This window comes from Coffea arabica, chromosome 6e, assembly GCF_036785885.1.
Source record: "Coffea arabica cultivar ET-39 chromosome 6e, Coffea Arabica ET-39 HiFi, whole genome shotgun sequence".
Lineage (NCBI taxonomy): Eukaryota > Viridiplantae > Streptophyta > Magnoliopsida > Gentianales > Rubiaceae > Coffea > Coffea arabica.
Window position 1 is genome coordinate 11794976 of NC_092321.1, and position 16731 is coordinate 11811706.

At 34.0% G+C, this 16731-nt stretch overlaps 2 protein-coding genes across 2 annotated transcripts; one reads left to right on the top strand and one right to left on the bottom strand.

The window, feature by feature from the left end:
* Window positions 1-1772: 1772 nt before the first annotated feature.
* LOC140009510 (WAT1-related protein At4g30420-like) lies at window positions 1773-4871 on the top strand. Its single transcript, XM_072055262.1, has 7 exons — window positions 1773-2255; window positions 2390-2458; window positions 2550-2666; window positions 3316-3556; window positions 3628-3786; window positions 3876-4024; window positions 4479-4871. Exons 1-7 carry the CDS (start codon window positions 2077-2079, stop codon window positions 4702-4704), a joined length of 1140 nt encoding a protein of 379 aa, XP_071911363.1. The 5' UTR covers window positions 1773-2076; the 3' UTR covers window positions 4705-4871.
* Window positions 4872-12184: 7313 nt separating this feature from the next.
* LOC113696066 (tetraspanin-8-like) lies at window positions 12185-14309 on the bottom strand. Its single transcript, XM_027215390.2, has 2 exons — window positions 13542-14309; window positions 12185-12610 (listed from the first exon to the last, which is right to left on the bottom strand). Exons 1-2 carry the CDS (start codon window positions 14037-14039, stop codon window positions 12308-12310), a joined length of 801 nt encoding a protein of 266 aa, XP_027071191.2. The 5' UTR covers window positions 14040-14309; the 3' UTR covers window positions 12185-12307.
* Between the last annotated feature and the right edge of the window lie 2422 nt (window positions 14310-16731).

Consider the following 16731-nt stretch of genomic DNA (forward strand, 5'->3'; position numbering starts at 1 on the left):
TTGAATGCGTTCCCTTTAGATTTTTTTTTTTAACTTTTCTAACGAGCACTCGTTAACACATTTAAATCACATCTAACTTATCATATAAATATACACACTAATAATTATTACCCTTCTTTACATTTATAGATATTCTCTAATTAACTTTGCTTTTTCAAAATTTTAGTACCTTATTAAGTACAACTTAAGGAATGACCACGGAGTGCCCATTAGGTAGATTTTTTTTTTTTTTGATTTTAATAATGCTTTTGATGCATTTGGCTTTGACTATGATTTGAAATGAGGACGTCACAGCTCCTGAGATAATTCCAAAATCACTGGGGCTAGAGTTCATTGTTCCTACATATCATTTCGTTTACATACAAACTCTAGGTGGGGAACGGGGGAGGGGCAAAAAGGCAAAGCCACAAACGAATTACCCTGCGAATTTAAATATATTTCCAGCAGTTTCAAGTAAGGTTGTGCATCACAAGGAAGTACGTACTATGCTTAATTTCTTTGTTCTAAAAAAAATTTAGAGAGTACAATAATGTATTTGTTTGATCTTGAGCTTCCTCTTCATTTCTAATACAAGTCCAATTGGACTCCTCTACTCTTATACATAGTTATTAAACCCGATCCGACCCGACGTGAAATATATAACCGAAGCTGTAAGCATGGTGTTACACTGTTACTCAAAGGGCCTAAGCTACTTCACGCAGAGTTTCACTTTGATCCCATTCATTCACTATTCAGCAAGGGAGGTGAGACTTGATTGCTTGGTTGTTTACTACTCTTGGGAAGCAATTGTTGCTGGTCCATTTGGATGATTCTGCTGGTATTTAATTAACACGATGTTATGCGAAAATCACCTAAACCATGTTACATTTTTTTGTTTTTTGTAATAAGTCCCTGTATCGAAGAGGTTTGCATCCAACTGAAAAAGAAATAATTAAGCTCAAAAAATTACACTTTATAGACCGCTGACTAATTGATAATACGCTCTAGGCTGGAATGTCAGCAATTCCATTCTTTGTTCAGTGTTGGTGCATTTCTAAAAGAGGGCTGCCTTTGAATTCATCCACGACATGACAAGCTTGATTTGGATATCTTGGCAGACAATAACGCTATTAGTGGTTTGTTACAACCCACAATATGCAATTTTTTTTTATTGTTTGAATTCATACCATTTTGTAACTGTTTAATAAGACATGATATGACAAGCAAAAAAAAAAAAAATTTCAGCTTGTTAGGTGCAATTGCTGTAATACTTGGTCTATATAATTAATGCGTAGTAAGAACTTCTGTTGGGATGTACGAATTATCTTTCTAATGTTTTTCGGGGAGAGGCATCAATTTCAAAGGCATCATATGCATGGTTTCTCTTGAACCAATTGACCCGCGAAAAAATATTAATTATTCTATGACAAATTATAGTACTATAAAACATTAGTAATTTACTCGGTTTACTAAGATTTTCTAACATCATTGTGTACTTAAAGCGTAACAAAGTATTCAAAATTATTAATCCCAATCGTATTCAAAGTGTCCATCCGATAGACATGTACTAATCACAGTCGGTAGTGTTATTATTAGTGTACAAATTAAATTACTATAGCACAATATTGTGTACAGATAATCAAAATGACAACTGCAAATGGAATATTCCCATTATATATCATAAACCGGGTAAATGCCATTGTCCAACTCAGCTCTTCATCAGAGCCAACCTTACAAATATCATGCTCGATAAGCATCATTTTTTTGGAAATATGCTTTGGCTGACGAAGCCATCCTCATGACCCATCAGAGTTATTGAATCATGATGGATGTGCCAAAAAAAAAAAAAAACAAGAAGTTTTGTCGTCCTATCTGTTCATCTTGGAGGTTCATATGCACTAAGTAACGCATATTGGCAAGTGACAAGAAACTTCCGAGAGCTTTAATTTGTCCTTTCAAGAAGCTGCATGATTAGTTGTATATCTTTCGGTACACAGAATTATTGTACAAAGAATATAATAAATATAGCGTGGTTGGAAGCCTAGCTATATAAGAGCGGTGCTGTCTCTAATTGTTTCAAATCAAGCATAGGCAAAGATGGGTTATGAAGATCAAAAGCCTCTCATTTTCATGGTTGTTTTGCAGTTTGTGTATGCAGGAATTACTCTATCTACAAGGGCTTCGCTCTTACAGGGAATGAGTCCCAGAGTTTTTGTGGTTTATCGGCAAGCCCTAGCCGCTTTGCTTGTAGCTCCTGTGGCATTTTTCAGGTCAAGGTACATTTATGGGATATCCAACTTCTTTCTATTCATCTTATGCCATGAAATATAGAATTTTGAAATTAGGCCAAATCTAGCTCTGCTTTGATTATTTTAATTCTTTTTTTTTTCTTTTTGATTTTGGAGTGCAGGAAAGGAGGAAACACATGTTCTTTAGGATGGAAGAACTTCTGGTTAATATTTCTAGTTTCTCTTGTCGGGTAAGTTTTAGTTAAAGTATGAAACTGTATACATTCCGGACGGTACATGTGGCTGAATACTTGATTACTTGCCCATTGATTTCCTCTGCAGTGTGACGGTGAACCAGAATATTTATTTTGAGGGACTATACTTGGCGTCATCATCAATAGCAAGTGCAATGGGGAATCTACTACCTGCAATTACTTTTGTTTTGGCATACATTGTGGGGTAATTCCAAATAATTCAAGAATTAAGAAAAGTGTAATTAAGAAGTTGATTGTTAAAATGATCTACATCTTTGAATATAGACATTCATCACGAGATAACTTAAAGCTTTAAATGGTTTTTTTTAATGGCTTTCATCTTTCTTTTTATTTTCTTTGAAATAACTAGAGCTTTATTTGAGTTTAAGGTGTTTTTAAAAAAAAAAACTTTTTTATTTTTCTCAAGTCTAGAGCAATAAACTCTAAAAGTAACTTCAACAACTCTAAAAACACAACATCTCAAACAGGAGGAGGGAGGAGGGAGAGGGGGGAGGAGGAGGGAGGAAGGAGAAGAGAGGAGGAGGAGGAGAAAGAAGGAGAGAGAGGAGAGAGGAGGGAGGAGATGATGGTGGTGGGTGGTGGTCATAGGTGGTGTAAATTTTTTTTAAAAAATATTTTAAAAAAATTATAAATTCTAAAAATATTCCAAAATACATTCGAAAAAATCCCCTATAAATACCCTTAAAACATCCTAAAAACATTTATAGTAAAGTTTTTTCATATATAGAGTTACGGTAAGGTTTTTTGAAAAAATCCCCAAAAACAGCTAATAATAGAAATAACCCAAGAATATATTGTTCTAGTGTTCTTAATTCATATTTTTATATTATCAGACAAGAAAAAATAAACATCCGAAGCTTGAGAAGTAAAGCAAAATTCTTCGGCACGATCATATGTGTTACCGGAGCCATAAGCATGGTGTTACTCAAAGGGCCGAAGCTACTTAACAAAGAGTTTCACTCTGATCCAATTCATTCAATATTGAGATTGAGCAAGGGAGGTGAGACTTGGTTGCTTGGTTGTTTACTACTGTTCGCAAGCAATTGTTGCTGGTCAATTTGGCTGATTTTGCAGGTATACAAGTTCGAACATTGTTGAGATCATATTATGTGAAAGTCACTTAAACACGTTATATCTTCTCACAGGCACCGGTGTCCAAGAGCTATCCTGATCATTTATCTCTAACAGCATGGATGTGCTTTATTGCTGCCTGGCAATCGGCAATTGTGGCATTCTTTATCGAGAAAGACTTAGATGCTTGGAAATTACAAACACCTCTGGAACTTGGATGTCTATTCTTTTCAGTAAGTGTGAGGTTTGCATTCAATTGAAAAAAAAAATTATGTTCATAAAATTTTACTCTTAGACCACTGATAAATTAATTCTATTATAGGCAGGAGCATCAGCAATTTCGTTCTTTGCTCAGGCTTGGTGCATATGTAAAAGAGGACCACTTTTTTCTGCCATGTTTAATCCTTTATCCACTGTCATTGTGACCTTTATCGCCTCCACATTCTTTCGAGAAGAGCTCTACATTGGAAGGTAATACCTCTCGCTGTAATTTTGAACATCATATATTGTCATGGAGGGAATATTAGATGAATTTGAATGAAAAACATGAAGTGTTAGCATGTTAAAATCTCAAACAAATTCGAGTGTACAGAATTAGTAGCAATATATTCTCTCAGCATGTTACACAAAATAATGTGTTCGAATTCAAGCACAACAGAACAACTTTGATTTTAAATCCAGGCACACAATAACATACATTTGTTATTTTTTGGGCCCAACCGAAAATCCCAAAAGGTTGATTATAACTCTACCACATAAGGTTTTAAAAGCAAGTGATTGGTAGCAAATATGATTGAGATATAGATTGTCTTGAGTTTGGAATTGGCTGAGAAAACCAGTTTTCTCATTAGTTCTTACCAATGCTTTGATTATTGTTTGTGATGGTTTAATATGATATCATCTGACAGAAAGACATCTTTTTCAGCTTGCTCGGTGCAATTGCTGTAATATTTGGACTGTATATTGTGCTATGGGGCAAAGCTAAAGATCACATGATTAACAGCGATGTAGAAAAGAAGCCAGAGGAGGAAAAAATTAATTATACAATCGTTGTCGATGAATCCACAGACAAATTGAGTTGTAGAATCGATTTGGAAGAACCCCTTTTGCATAAACAGACAATAGATCTCAAAGATGATCAGAAACATTAGTATTGATGGGAAAAGTCTGTATTTCTACATAAATGAGGTTCAATATTGTGAAGAAGACAGGACTCCTCTTCTAAGAAGAGATTTTGTAATTGCGCTTCCGGTTCTAGGCATTCATCATTGGTGTTATTAGCCTTTATCCCCCCGGCAAGGGACAACTTGATTTGAAATTTCTAATAATCATTTGAGATATTTGATGGGATCTATATACAAAGAGAATTTCTTTTAGGGATAACTTCAGAAACCTCAAGGGAGGTTTCTGACAATTTCACTAAGCTCCTCTAAAGTTTGAAAAATAATACTTACCTTCCTTGATTTGATAGTTTTAGTAACAAAATCTTAAAATAATATTGACTTGGACAATTTTTTAAATGAATACTCAAAAATGCTCTTGTGGAATGAGTTTTAATTACTTCTCTACACAATTATGAGATTATTTAGTATAATTATAAGGAAAAGGTGCCAAATTTTTCATGTCTATATTTACTATTTGATAAACAACTATAATATAATTTTATTACTATGATATGATATTTTTTATGGCATTTTATTATGAATTTAAATTTATAAGATAGAAAAGAAAATGTTTAAATAATTCATTTGGAGTTTATAAATTTTTGGAGTAGTGGTATTATCATAATTTAGTAGTACTTTTGGGCCATTTCTTTTTGATTTATTGTTAATTTTAATACTAAAAACTAGAAAACGAAGATCAGCAAAAACATTGGATTACATATAAAATTACCTCGTCAAAAAAATCACTAGTTCGACATTTGGTTATAGTAGAAACTTAGAGGCATTAGTGGTAGTTCTACAATTTTATTGGCAAAAAATTTTTAAAAAAAGGAATAAAAAGGAAAAAGAATGAAAAAATAATTTTAAAACTCATTCTAAGTATAAGCATACCAAATAAGAGAATTTCTTTAAAATATTTAAGGGTAAAATTGTCATTTTAAATGACAAAAATGACAAGGGAGGTATGTGTAATTTTTCGAACCTTAGGGGAGCTCAGTGACATTGTTAGAAACCTCAGGGGAGGTTTCTGAAATTATCCCTTTCTTTTACCATGTACAAGTTATTTTTCTCTTTCTTTCTTTCTTTTTTTTTTGGTTTTTTGGAGAGTCGAGTTGGTCGCTAGAAAATTCACAAAATAGTATCATCTCAAAAGCATCATGTAAATTCAAAGTTTCTCTTCAAACTTTGTGGTTCAACCAAATTAGTACATTTTACATGTGAATTATATTAATCAAACTTTCCGCAAAATTAGGTATTGACGATTCAAGTGCCAATCTCAGCATAATGAAGCATGAACCATACTAAACGCGCCATTGTTATTAACACAAATTACTCTTGTCATTCAACCACAGTTGTGCTCTTATCATGCTAGAAGTCTACTAAATGACATTTTCCAGCTCACTTCTACATAAGAGCCAACCTCGTTTCTACGAATGATCATGTTCGATAAGGATCATTTCGAAAAGATCCTGGTCTGACAAAGCCTTCCTGAGATGATTCATTATCAATATTTATCATTCAATGATGGATGGCAAATTGTTTTACTGGCTTACGTTGACCAAGAAACAACAATTTTTGTCATCTTTTGTATAAATCTTGTAAGTTCATTTGTATTGCATCTGCACATTAGTTGCTGACAAGATACTTCAAAAAAATTTGGTCATTATATAGTTTAATAAATTTTGTACAAAGTGTGCCCACCCACATGCATGCTTGAAGCTTATATACAACAAAATGTACTCCGACGTCAGTCTTCATATGGTCTAACTTTTTCGTAGAATCTGCAAAATTGCAAATATGGGTTTTGAAGATCAAAAGCCTCTTATTGTCATGGTTATGTTAGTTTCTCTATGCAGGAATCACTTCATCACTAGAGCTTCCTTGTTACAGGGAACGAGTCCAAGGGTTTTCGCGGTCAGCTATCTATAGCCACTTTGCTTGTGGCCCTTGTGGCTCATTTTAAACAGAGGCGTATTTATAGGAATTTTAAATCCTTTCTCCTCGTCTCAGAATGTGAAACATAAATTATGTACTGGATCAATTACACGAAAACCTATAGCCTCTTTGGCTGTTGGGTGGTCAAGTTTCGACCCTTGTCTCCCAACACTTGTTACTAATAAGTGGTTTCTACAAATTCAAACGGGTGTGTAGTGCACCCGTCTGATCCGATAGTGATTCAGTCCCCCTTGATTCCCCCTAATCTAGCTAGACCCTCCCTTAGATAGGTTATAGTGTAGGAGCAAGAGCAGTGTAGAAAGTGATGATTGACCCAAAATAAAAATTTACACAAAATTTTTTTTTTTTTTTTTTTGGTTGGGGTTGCCCGGAGTAAGATAAGTAGATATTCTTTAGGATGGAAGAGGTTGATATTTTAAGGACAAATTCCACTTTGCACCTTTGAACTTATATCACTTTCTCACTTTGTACTCTAAACTTCAATTTTGAACACTTTACACCCTAAACTCTCAATTTGAGACACTTTACATGATAAATTCTTAAGTTCGTCATATTTAAATCTAGTTAATAACAACTTTTAAAAAATTAACTGCATAGAGGATCTAACAAATCAATGATAATGTGCCAAAAGTAATCAAAAGGTGCCAAGGTATTATAGCAAAAATAAAACAATACATTATCATTAATTTGTTTTATTTTTTTCACTATCATTGATTTGTATCATCTTTTATCTCATTAATTTGCTAATAATATTAATAATTGAGATCATATAAATAAATGATAATGTGCTAAACATGAGCAACAAAGCTAAGGAATCGTAGTCGAAACAAAACAGGACATTGTTGTTAATTTTTATCGCTCTTTATCTCATTAATTTTGCGAATATAATAGTTGATTGGACTTAAATGGAACAACTATGAGAGTTTAGGGTGAAAAGTGTCCAAAATTAAAATTTAGGGCGCAAAGTGAGAAAGTGATACAAGTTCAGAGGTGTAAAATCAAATTAATCTTATTTTTAATATCCCTCATTTTGTAAGTTATTCTCTTTTGAGTATCTGTGTGTATGTGGAAGCTAAACTAATGTGAGTATCCAATTGATTAAGTTTTTCCTCTATACATTCCTTGTGCAGAGTAACATTTAACAAGAATCTCAATTTTAAGGGCCTATATACATTTGGCCTCATCTTCAATAGCAAGTGCAATGGTCAATTTACTTCCTGCAACAACTTTTGCGGCGGCCTACATTGTCGGGTAACTATCAAGGAGATTAATGCAAATTTAAAGAGGACTGAGTTTACATTCATCATGAAAAAGTAAATGATTCTATATACAATGGATGATCTCATCCCTTTTACTTTTGATTGCATAATTATTATGTTATCTCAAAGCAACAGAAATCTATTAGCACAGTAACTTATATAAATTCTTTTGAACTCTTTTTGTCTATAATTATTTCTTAAATTTCACTCGAATACCGTACCTTAATATATGTCAATTACAGATTAGAGAAAGTGAATATCCAAAGCTTCAGGAGTATAGCCAAGATCATCGGAACAATCAGCTCTGTTGCTGGAGCCATAAGCATGCCATTACTAAAAGGGCCAAGAACTCTAAGCATGGAGCTTCAGCTAATGCATTCGTTATTCAAAAAGGGAGATGAGATATGGTTGCTTGGTTGTTTCATCCCCTTAGCAGGCACAATTTGCCGGTCAGCTTGGCAACTTTTGCAGGTGAAACCACCCGATATTTCTCTATTGGAATCACACAATTTGAGAATCAGTTAACAGTATATCCATATTTGTGTTGCATTTTCTCAACAGGTGCCGGTGTCCAAGAGCTATCCCGATCATTTACCCGTAACAGCATGCAAGGATGTGCTTCATGGTTGCCTTGCAATCTGCAGCTGTCACGTTTTTCACTGAGAAAGATTTCACAAGCTTGGAAATTGCACTCACCTTTGGAAATTGGATGCCCTTTATATACTGTAAGTTTTGTACTTTAATTTGATAGTTTCCATTTTACAACCATTTTGTATCGAAGATAAATTTGAAAGAGTTCATCAATATTATACCTGGCTGGAGCACCAGCTCAATCTTGGTGCATTTCGAAACGAGGTCCAATTTTCTGTGCCATGCCATGTTTAATCCCGTAAACAACGTAACTATCACCATGTTCCCTTGTACGTTCATCCACAAAGAGATTTACTTAGGAAGGTATTACCTGCATTGCAAAAATTGATTAATACCTTTTATTCCTTAAGACTCCAGTGTTCCGATTTCTTTATTCTTTGGATGATAAATAATTGGGAAAATGATCGGTTTCATCCTTCACATTTCACAAAAATATTTTTTTCGTCTCTCACTTTTAAAACGAAGCAATTTCATCCTTAACATTTTAAAACTGAAGTTCTTACGTTCCTGAACCCAAATTTCAATCTGAATCAAACCACCAATCAACCTGATTACAAATTTTGGGAGTGTAATTAGTAGATCATTTGGTTAACTCAACTTGATATTCATGTAAAATTTAATGAACCAAAAAAGAAAAAAGAAAAAATTATAACATAAAAAAGAAAGATTAATCTTTCCTACATTATCATTGTATACACTGACGGTTTTATGAACCGCCATATCATTTCAATTTAAATTTAAACACCAAATTTTATATTTATGATACACATCTAGATTCGCAAGCGGATATACTAACGATGTATGAAAAGATTTACCAAAAAAAAAATCCCCACTATTCCAAGACAAAGAATGACCTTTTATGTTATAATTTTTATTTTTTTGGTTTAATAAATGTCATGTGAATATGATGAAATTGACCGAGTGATCTATCAATTCTATTTCCGAAATTTATTACTGGGCTATTGAATGATTTGATTCAGATTGAAAATTAGGTTCAGGGATGTAATAGTTTTAATTTTAAATGTCAGGGATGAATTTGCTTTATTTTAAAAGTGAGAGACGAAGAGAATATTTTTGCGAAATGTGAAAGATGAAACAGGTCATTTTCGCTAAATAATTTATATATTTACTCATATTGAATTTTGAAGCCCTTTAAATTGATAACTTATCGGTTCCATCGGCCTCGAGGAATTTATGGCCTCGTTTTCATGTACTAAAGAAAGATCTAAAACTAGCTTATTTTCTAATCTAAGACGCAACTTTACCACAATAAGCTAGAATTTCATAATTACGTATTACTTTTCCAAACAGCTCTTGGAAAATATCTTATACCGATTTGCCCAAAATATCAGTTCCTAGTTTCATCTGCTGACCAAGTCGAATTTGAGTTGAAAAATACTATTGTTAGCTTGCGAGTCAGTTCGAACTCGAATATATACATATATATATATATATATTATTTTTTATTTTAATAATAAAATAACATATATATCCCTAATATTTTATTATTTATTAAGAAAAATTATTATTTTATTTATTTATTAAAAATAAAATATCTATTTTTTATCTTTTTAAACTCGAACTCGAATTTGAGTTTCGTAAAATTATGTTGAGCCTCGACTTGATTAAGTCGAAGTTGTACTCCACGAGTCACCCCTAACTTGGCCTATACATTATGGAGGAAAAGGAATCTTAGAACATTTCAATTGATTCTTTATGAAATTCTTGAGATATGTTCGTCATGCCAATAGCTGGATGGAGGAGAATTCCAAAGACTCGAGAGAATTGGGAGCTGACTTTACATTGGAACTTTTCAATGCAAATTTTCTGTTGATTGTATAGAATATAGTGATTGTGATCAGTTTTATTTTCTTTGCTTAGTTGTATAGATTCCAGTACTATGTGGTGACTGTGCAGGTGTCTATATTTAACTTTTATTTTTCTTTGCATATTTCTCAAAGCTAAGTAAGTACTAAATGATTGTTTTGAGATGAAACAGTAGAAGGGGATGGTTGAAAGCCACATTACACCAACAACAGCACTAACAAAATTGAGCTACTCTACCATTCAGTCTAGCCAGCTTTTGAAATTAAAAAAAAAAAAAAAAAAAAGAAGTCATCATAAGAAAGGCCAAATATATTGACTGGCAGGGAACATTCAATTGACTCTTGGGTGATGGTAATTACTTATTTCCATCAAAAAGCAAAAATTACATGTACGATCCCAACCAACAAAACCCACCAACAATGGTAGGTATGGAGAGGAGTGAACGACGAAAACCCAGAGATGATGGGTCTTTACTCTTTACAGCTTTTCATTGTTGGTCCTGCAAATAATTGGAGAGACAGAAAGGGACGTCGACTTCCATTAACTCAAAAGGATAATTTGAAATCTGACCCCAGTGTCCGGTGGGCTATTGCAAAGTCTGGTGGTGAAAGAAGAAAAAAAAAATCCTTCACCACACAATTGGGGATAAAATCAATAAGATGAGATAGAAGCAAATGAATGCATAATCAGACTCAGAAACCCAAGGACAAGTGCGATGCATCCTAATCCACCTGACAACCTCAATTGCCTAGCCCTTAATAATATTTCTGCCACATGGTAGAACTTTTGGAGTGATCTGGATTTTGGTCAAATTGAATTTAGCATCTAAATTAGGGCTGTCAACGGGCCGGGTCCGAGCCAGAATTCATTATTCCGAACCCGGATTCGATCCGTTTACCCGATGGGTCTTTTATTCTATGTTCCGGATCCGGATCCGGCAGGTCCCGGATCCGGATCGGGTTTACCCGAACAAATTTAGCAAAATTTATAATTTCTAATAAAAATGAGAAAAAAATATATTTATAAACTAATTTCTAACTAATGCAAAGAAAAAACCAAATAAGAAAAGAAATCAAATTGACTTTACTCAAATACATCACCCTAATCAAATTATATTGATAAATATATATTTTTTAAATTATTAATTCATTTATATCCGGATCCGGGTCTAATACAGGTCGGAATACTATATTCCGTATCCGACCCGTTTTTTTGTTTGACAAAACGAATCCGAATCCGGGAAACGGAATTAAATACCTACCTATACCTGCAATAATTTCGCGAATCCAGGTCTAGATCCGACCTTTGACAGGCCTAATCTAAATCACAATAACGTAGACAATTAACAAACTGTACAGGACTAAAACTGGAGCCCGCCACAAAAGAAATCAAAGCTTTAAGCAAAGAGAGGAAGAAGGGGATACCTAAATCAATGATTGTTGGCCACTACAATGACAGTGAGGAGCAACTTACCCTGTTTTCGCAGGTAATCAAGCAGAAAATTTTTTTATTACTTAATTAGAAGAAAAGCACCAGAAAACATGGCATTAAGAACAGGAAGTCTTTCCTGCATTAAAGAGAGAGAATGGACAAAAATCCGACAAATTTTGAAGGCCAAAACTTTAGAGATCAAACTCAAGTATGCAGAGCAGAACCTGTTCAGAAGCAGATCTGAACATGGCAGGGAAATCTGCCAATGTTTTTGTCAAAGACTGAAAAGTCTATATAGAAACTAAGCATTAACGTAGGAAATTAATCATCCAACATGGTCTGAATGAGCAAAATCAAGCTATACATAGAAGCAACTAACAAATAGGTAGGAAGTTGTATTGCATAGATTATTACAAAACCAGTTTCACTCCAAACTCTAATATCTACTCAGATATGAGCTTGATCGCTCAAGGGTAGCGCTTCCATGCATTATCCTCCCTGTTGTTTCTGAATGCGCAGCATCCTATAGAGTATACTATGATGAGGAAGACCAGCACTATAATATTCAGAATGGCCTCCTTCTTCCAATCACTCTTGATATTGTCCAGCAGACCAGCCTTGCATGATTGGCAGTTGTAGCATAGAACTTTCTGATCATTACTCCAAGCCGCGCAGTCTGGATTAGTAGACCCTGCTGTTCCTGGATTGGTCCAGTTGGTTGGGGTGACATAGGTGAATTTGCACTCATCTGGTGGCTTGCAGCATCCAGACTGGCAAGAGTAAATGAACAGAGAATGAGAGAGACAACATAAAAACGATTTAACTGCAAATGAACTAATTTCAATCTAGTCATATATCTGTGAAGAACCTTTCCAAGACATCGAGTTTAGGCACAGAAGCTGAAAATTTTACAGATTCTTTCACAGAAATTTGAGGCGTGCAACTAGTACATCAACCAGGAGACGATTCTCAAAATCACAAAAGGAACATCTTAGTTTATAACAACCTAGCAGTTCAACAATGTGTCAAATGTATTAAAAACAAGCTTCGAATTCAAAAATGAAAAATGCAATCAATCCAAAGCAGGACAATTTATGATTTTACAGCAAATAGTTGAATGCCATTATTCTCCTCTGGAGATACTTTGTTTGAACATGTATAATAGCAAAACAAAAATTGACAGAATAAGCAATAGGGTTAAGTAAATTGATATATCATTATTCTTAAAGGCACCACTTTATGCACCACACCACTTTTTGTAACAAGAAATATATACAAGCAGCATCACCAATCTGTCTCAGACAAAAAGCAGAACATTTTAAGTCGAGATTCTAGTCAAGTCTCTCAACTTTACGAAACTACTCAATAACCATCATTCAAATATAACAGATCCATGGCAGTTAGTGATTCCAAGTGAAGATCAATACCCTTTCTCAAGAAACTTAAAAAAGTAAAATTACTATACCAACAAGAACAAACTACTGACATACAGTCACAGACCCTAAAGATATCTTCCAATTGAGTATCCAGATCTAGAGCGAGGCAGAAAAAACAGAAAACCCCTTATCCCCTCAAGTGAACCCCTTATCCCCTCAAGTGAAAAACTCAAGTTTTAGCTCAAAAAGAAAAAAGAAAAAAGAATGACAACCATGCAGGTATGGAGAGCAACAAAAGATGCAATACTTATGAATCTGTACATACCTGAAGAGCAGAAAGCGTTTCCTTGTTAAATTGTCCTAAAGGAGTGGCACCTTGTTCAATCAGGCGCTTGCAGATCTGTGAGTCCTGAATACAACTTCTAATCCTGGGCCAATTTTTGTTCACCCTTTTCTGCAACCAAGTGTTGTAATCCCCAAGCCTGTACTCCTTATACCCCTTACCTGCAAGGGCCTCACCAGCACCTTTATTTGTAACCACAAACGCAAAGATTGTGAAGCAAAAGAGGAGCACAATCAACAGAAACATGACCAAAAGGTACACCCAAAGAAGCCATGAAACTCTGCAACATGATCCAATGAGTCCTGCCAATGAAACCAACAGCAGAAACGCCCCCAATACTATCACTGGCTTTTCAAGAAAACGTTCACATTCAGTATTGGACTGCTTTGCTAGCCAAATCCCACCTGCAATTATTGGGATTGACAACAACAACGTCAGAAAATTCAGTATCCCAAGCAAACTGTTGCTGCAACGTGGCATTTTCTCTGGTATTCTTGAAAACGAACCAAAAATATCAGTAGTAACTTCTCAAGAAGCCAAGAAGCAAAAGGGATGATTAAACTCCAATAGTTATGTGCTTCTTAATGGTGAACAAACCTAGTTAATGGTGAACAGTTTTACTAGTTTTGTAGTAGGATCCGATGGAAAATTGATCTGGGTTGGAGCTAAGAAAGCGAGAATCTGGAAAATAGAAAGGAGGATATGATGAATGGAATAAAGGGTAAGGGAGGTTACTTATATTGGTGAAGACGGACCGTTTAATTGCATTCTTAGTCCTCTAAGTTATCATTCTAGTCCATGTATCACGCAGTACCCTATTGCGTGTAATTGATTCATTAGCATTCATTTTACTATATATGATGATTGAATTAACTAAGAATTAATTTCACATAAATTTATGTCATCTTTCATAAATTGATTCTAATTTTTACTTTTTGTTTGCATATTTTTTTGTTTGTAAAGTCAAAGAACATTTTGTGTAAATTATTAGTAGTACAACTTTTTGTTTGGTCAAAAAAATTTAGATGGATTAGTCTTGACTCAAATGGAGTATCTATATTAGCAGGAGCGAATGATCAATTGTGATTAATTATTATGTATATATTCACAATCAATAAAAAAATTAATCCAATTTAGATGCTTACACATATTTAAGAGTAGGAAGGAAGTGGTATCTCTCTAATTTAAAGCTGAAAGATGTAGTCCCCTATGTTTCAATAGCTACAATTGTCTGTAGGTTTAAATTGACAAAAATGGAGAAGATGAGAGACTTAAGGTAAGAAAACCCAAAATGTTGGGGTCCCAAAATCGGTATGGGGAAATGTGAAACTCGTGGAGGTTGAGTTGGTCTGGAATTTGCTAAGGAGTTTCGGAGACGTGTGGCCGTTTCCCAAAAAATTTCAGCGTCAAGCGATAAGCCCAGTGCGCCACGTGTGACACGTCGTACTCGCCGTGTGAATTAATTGGACAAGCGCAACAATGAATCGAAACGGATGGGAAAGCGTGGGACCAGACTAGCAAAGCCAAAAGTGTTTTTCTTTTTCTTTCTCTTTTCTGAGCCCATTAGAAGCCAAAAATGTAACAATAAAGTTTTGACGCTATGGTAGACTTGATCATTTTGGCTAGTGACTTATCTTGAAGGATGATGTGACTTTTGATCAAGAACAGGAACATTAGAAGATTTCCAAAATCTTTAATTTTGAATGTCCCTTCCCTTTTATCCCAACCATTATTGTCTCGATGGAAGATGATTGAAAAATACTTTTGTTACAAGTGTTTGGATTAAAAGAAGAAGAAGAAGAAGAAGTCTTTATGATGTGATGTATTTTATGAAAGTAAAAAAATGGTTAGAAAGATTTTTAAAAAAAGTAATAGAAAAACAACGTTTATTATGCATAGGATTGAAAAATAAACCAAATTACTTGATATTTGAATCGAATTTGACTCGTTAAGAACTCATTCAAATTTGGATCGCCAACTAGTCAAGTTAAGATTGAACAACATTTTATGTTCGCCAACATTTAAACTCGATAAAAAAAATTCTTTCAAACTCGATTTGGCAAAATAAATAAGTCAAATTTGCATAAAATTTCAAATTCGTTAAAATAATCAAACAAACTTGAATACTAGGGTATTCAGTTTGATTAGACTAGTTTACACCCCTAATTATGCATGTGAAAAAAATCTTTTTTTTGCAAAAAAGAATATATCCAAAATCTTTTGGTCACTTAATCTTTGAGACTAATCTTCAATGCTGACTGACTCAATGCAATTTATGATACAAATTCAAATAGCGACTTCATTTTTTTTTTTTAAAAAGGAGTCTTTATACTTTAATTGCCTAATACCTTCTTGATTGGATTAATTTTGGTCTCACTTAGATTGCAATTTTTAAATTTTTGAAGAAAAAAATATATATATTCTAACACTGTGATGTACGAGACAAAAAGGTAATTTAAAATTATGTCAAAAAACTCACAATCCAAACGGGCTCTCAGTTATTGGAAGTCGATTTTAAATAGGAGAGATTCTACAGGATCATACAGCCAAGTTAAATTTACCATTAAATGTGAAATAAGTGATGTTAAATTTCTGTAATTTCACAACTTTAAAATTTCAACTGCTATTATCATTAAGGAATAGAAATTGAAGAAATGATTCCACGAAGGGACCATACAATTTCCCAAAGATTAGTATCAAAGTAGGTCCTCCAAAAGAAAGAAAAAGAAATTGTTTAAAGAAGAAATAATTGTTTGTAGCCATATATATATTTTTTTTCTTGTTTTTCTCCTATTTGAAATTGGACGCTGACTTATAACTTGAAATCAGGTGAGTCCCGCGCGCCGTGTCCATCGTTTAGTGCATGTGCGTGTTTAGTAGTAATAAGTATAGAATAAATGAGTATGATGAAGTTACTTGGAATATTCCAAAGGCAGAGGACGATAGTTAAAGCCAATCAACTCTCTTAAGATCGTCTCTTTGTTTACTCAATTCCTTATCACACGTTAAGAGGCTTTTTTATAGTCTGGCGAAAGTTGCTTCTTCTTGAGCGGATACCCCAAAAAGAATGAGTTGTAAGTAAGTAATAGTTGAATTGACCAAGACATGTCGTTTTTGCTTAAACCTGAACCATGTTGAATAACGCGTAATCAAAACCAAACTTTTTGGCTGT

What these genes read in the sequence shown, in the direction of transcription:
- LOC140009510 (XM_072055262.1), top strand. Translation starts at nt 2,077, where the DNA reads ATGGGTTATGAAGATCAAAAGCCTCTCATTTTCATGGTTGTTTTGCAG. An exon ending in GTTTTGGCATACATTGTGGG is followed by an intron (nt 2,667 to 3,315) that starts GTAATTCCAAAT and finishes TTATATTATCAG; the next exon opens with ACAAGAAAAAATAAACATCC. An exon ending in TTGGATGTCTATTCTTTTCA is followed by an intron (nt 3,787 to 3,875) that starts GTAAGTGTGAGG and finishes ATTCTATTATAG; the next exon opens with GCAGGAGCATCAGCAATTTC.
- LOC113696066 (XM_027215390.2), bottom strand. Translation starts at nt 14,039, where the DNA reads ATGCCACGTTGCAGCAACAGTTTGCTTGGGATACTGAATTTTCTGACG. An exon ending in AAACGCTTTCTGCTCTTCAG is followed by an intron (nt 12,611 to 13,541) that starts GTATGTACAGAT and finishes TACTCTTGCCAG; the next exon opens with TCTGGATGCTGCAAGCCACC.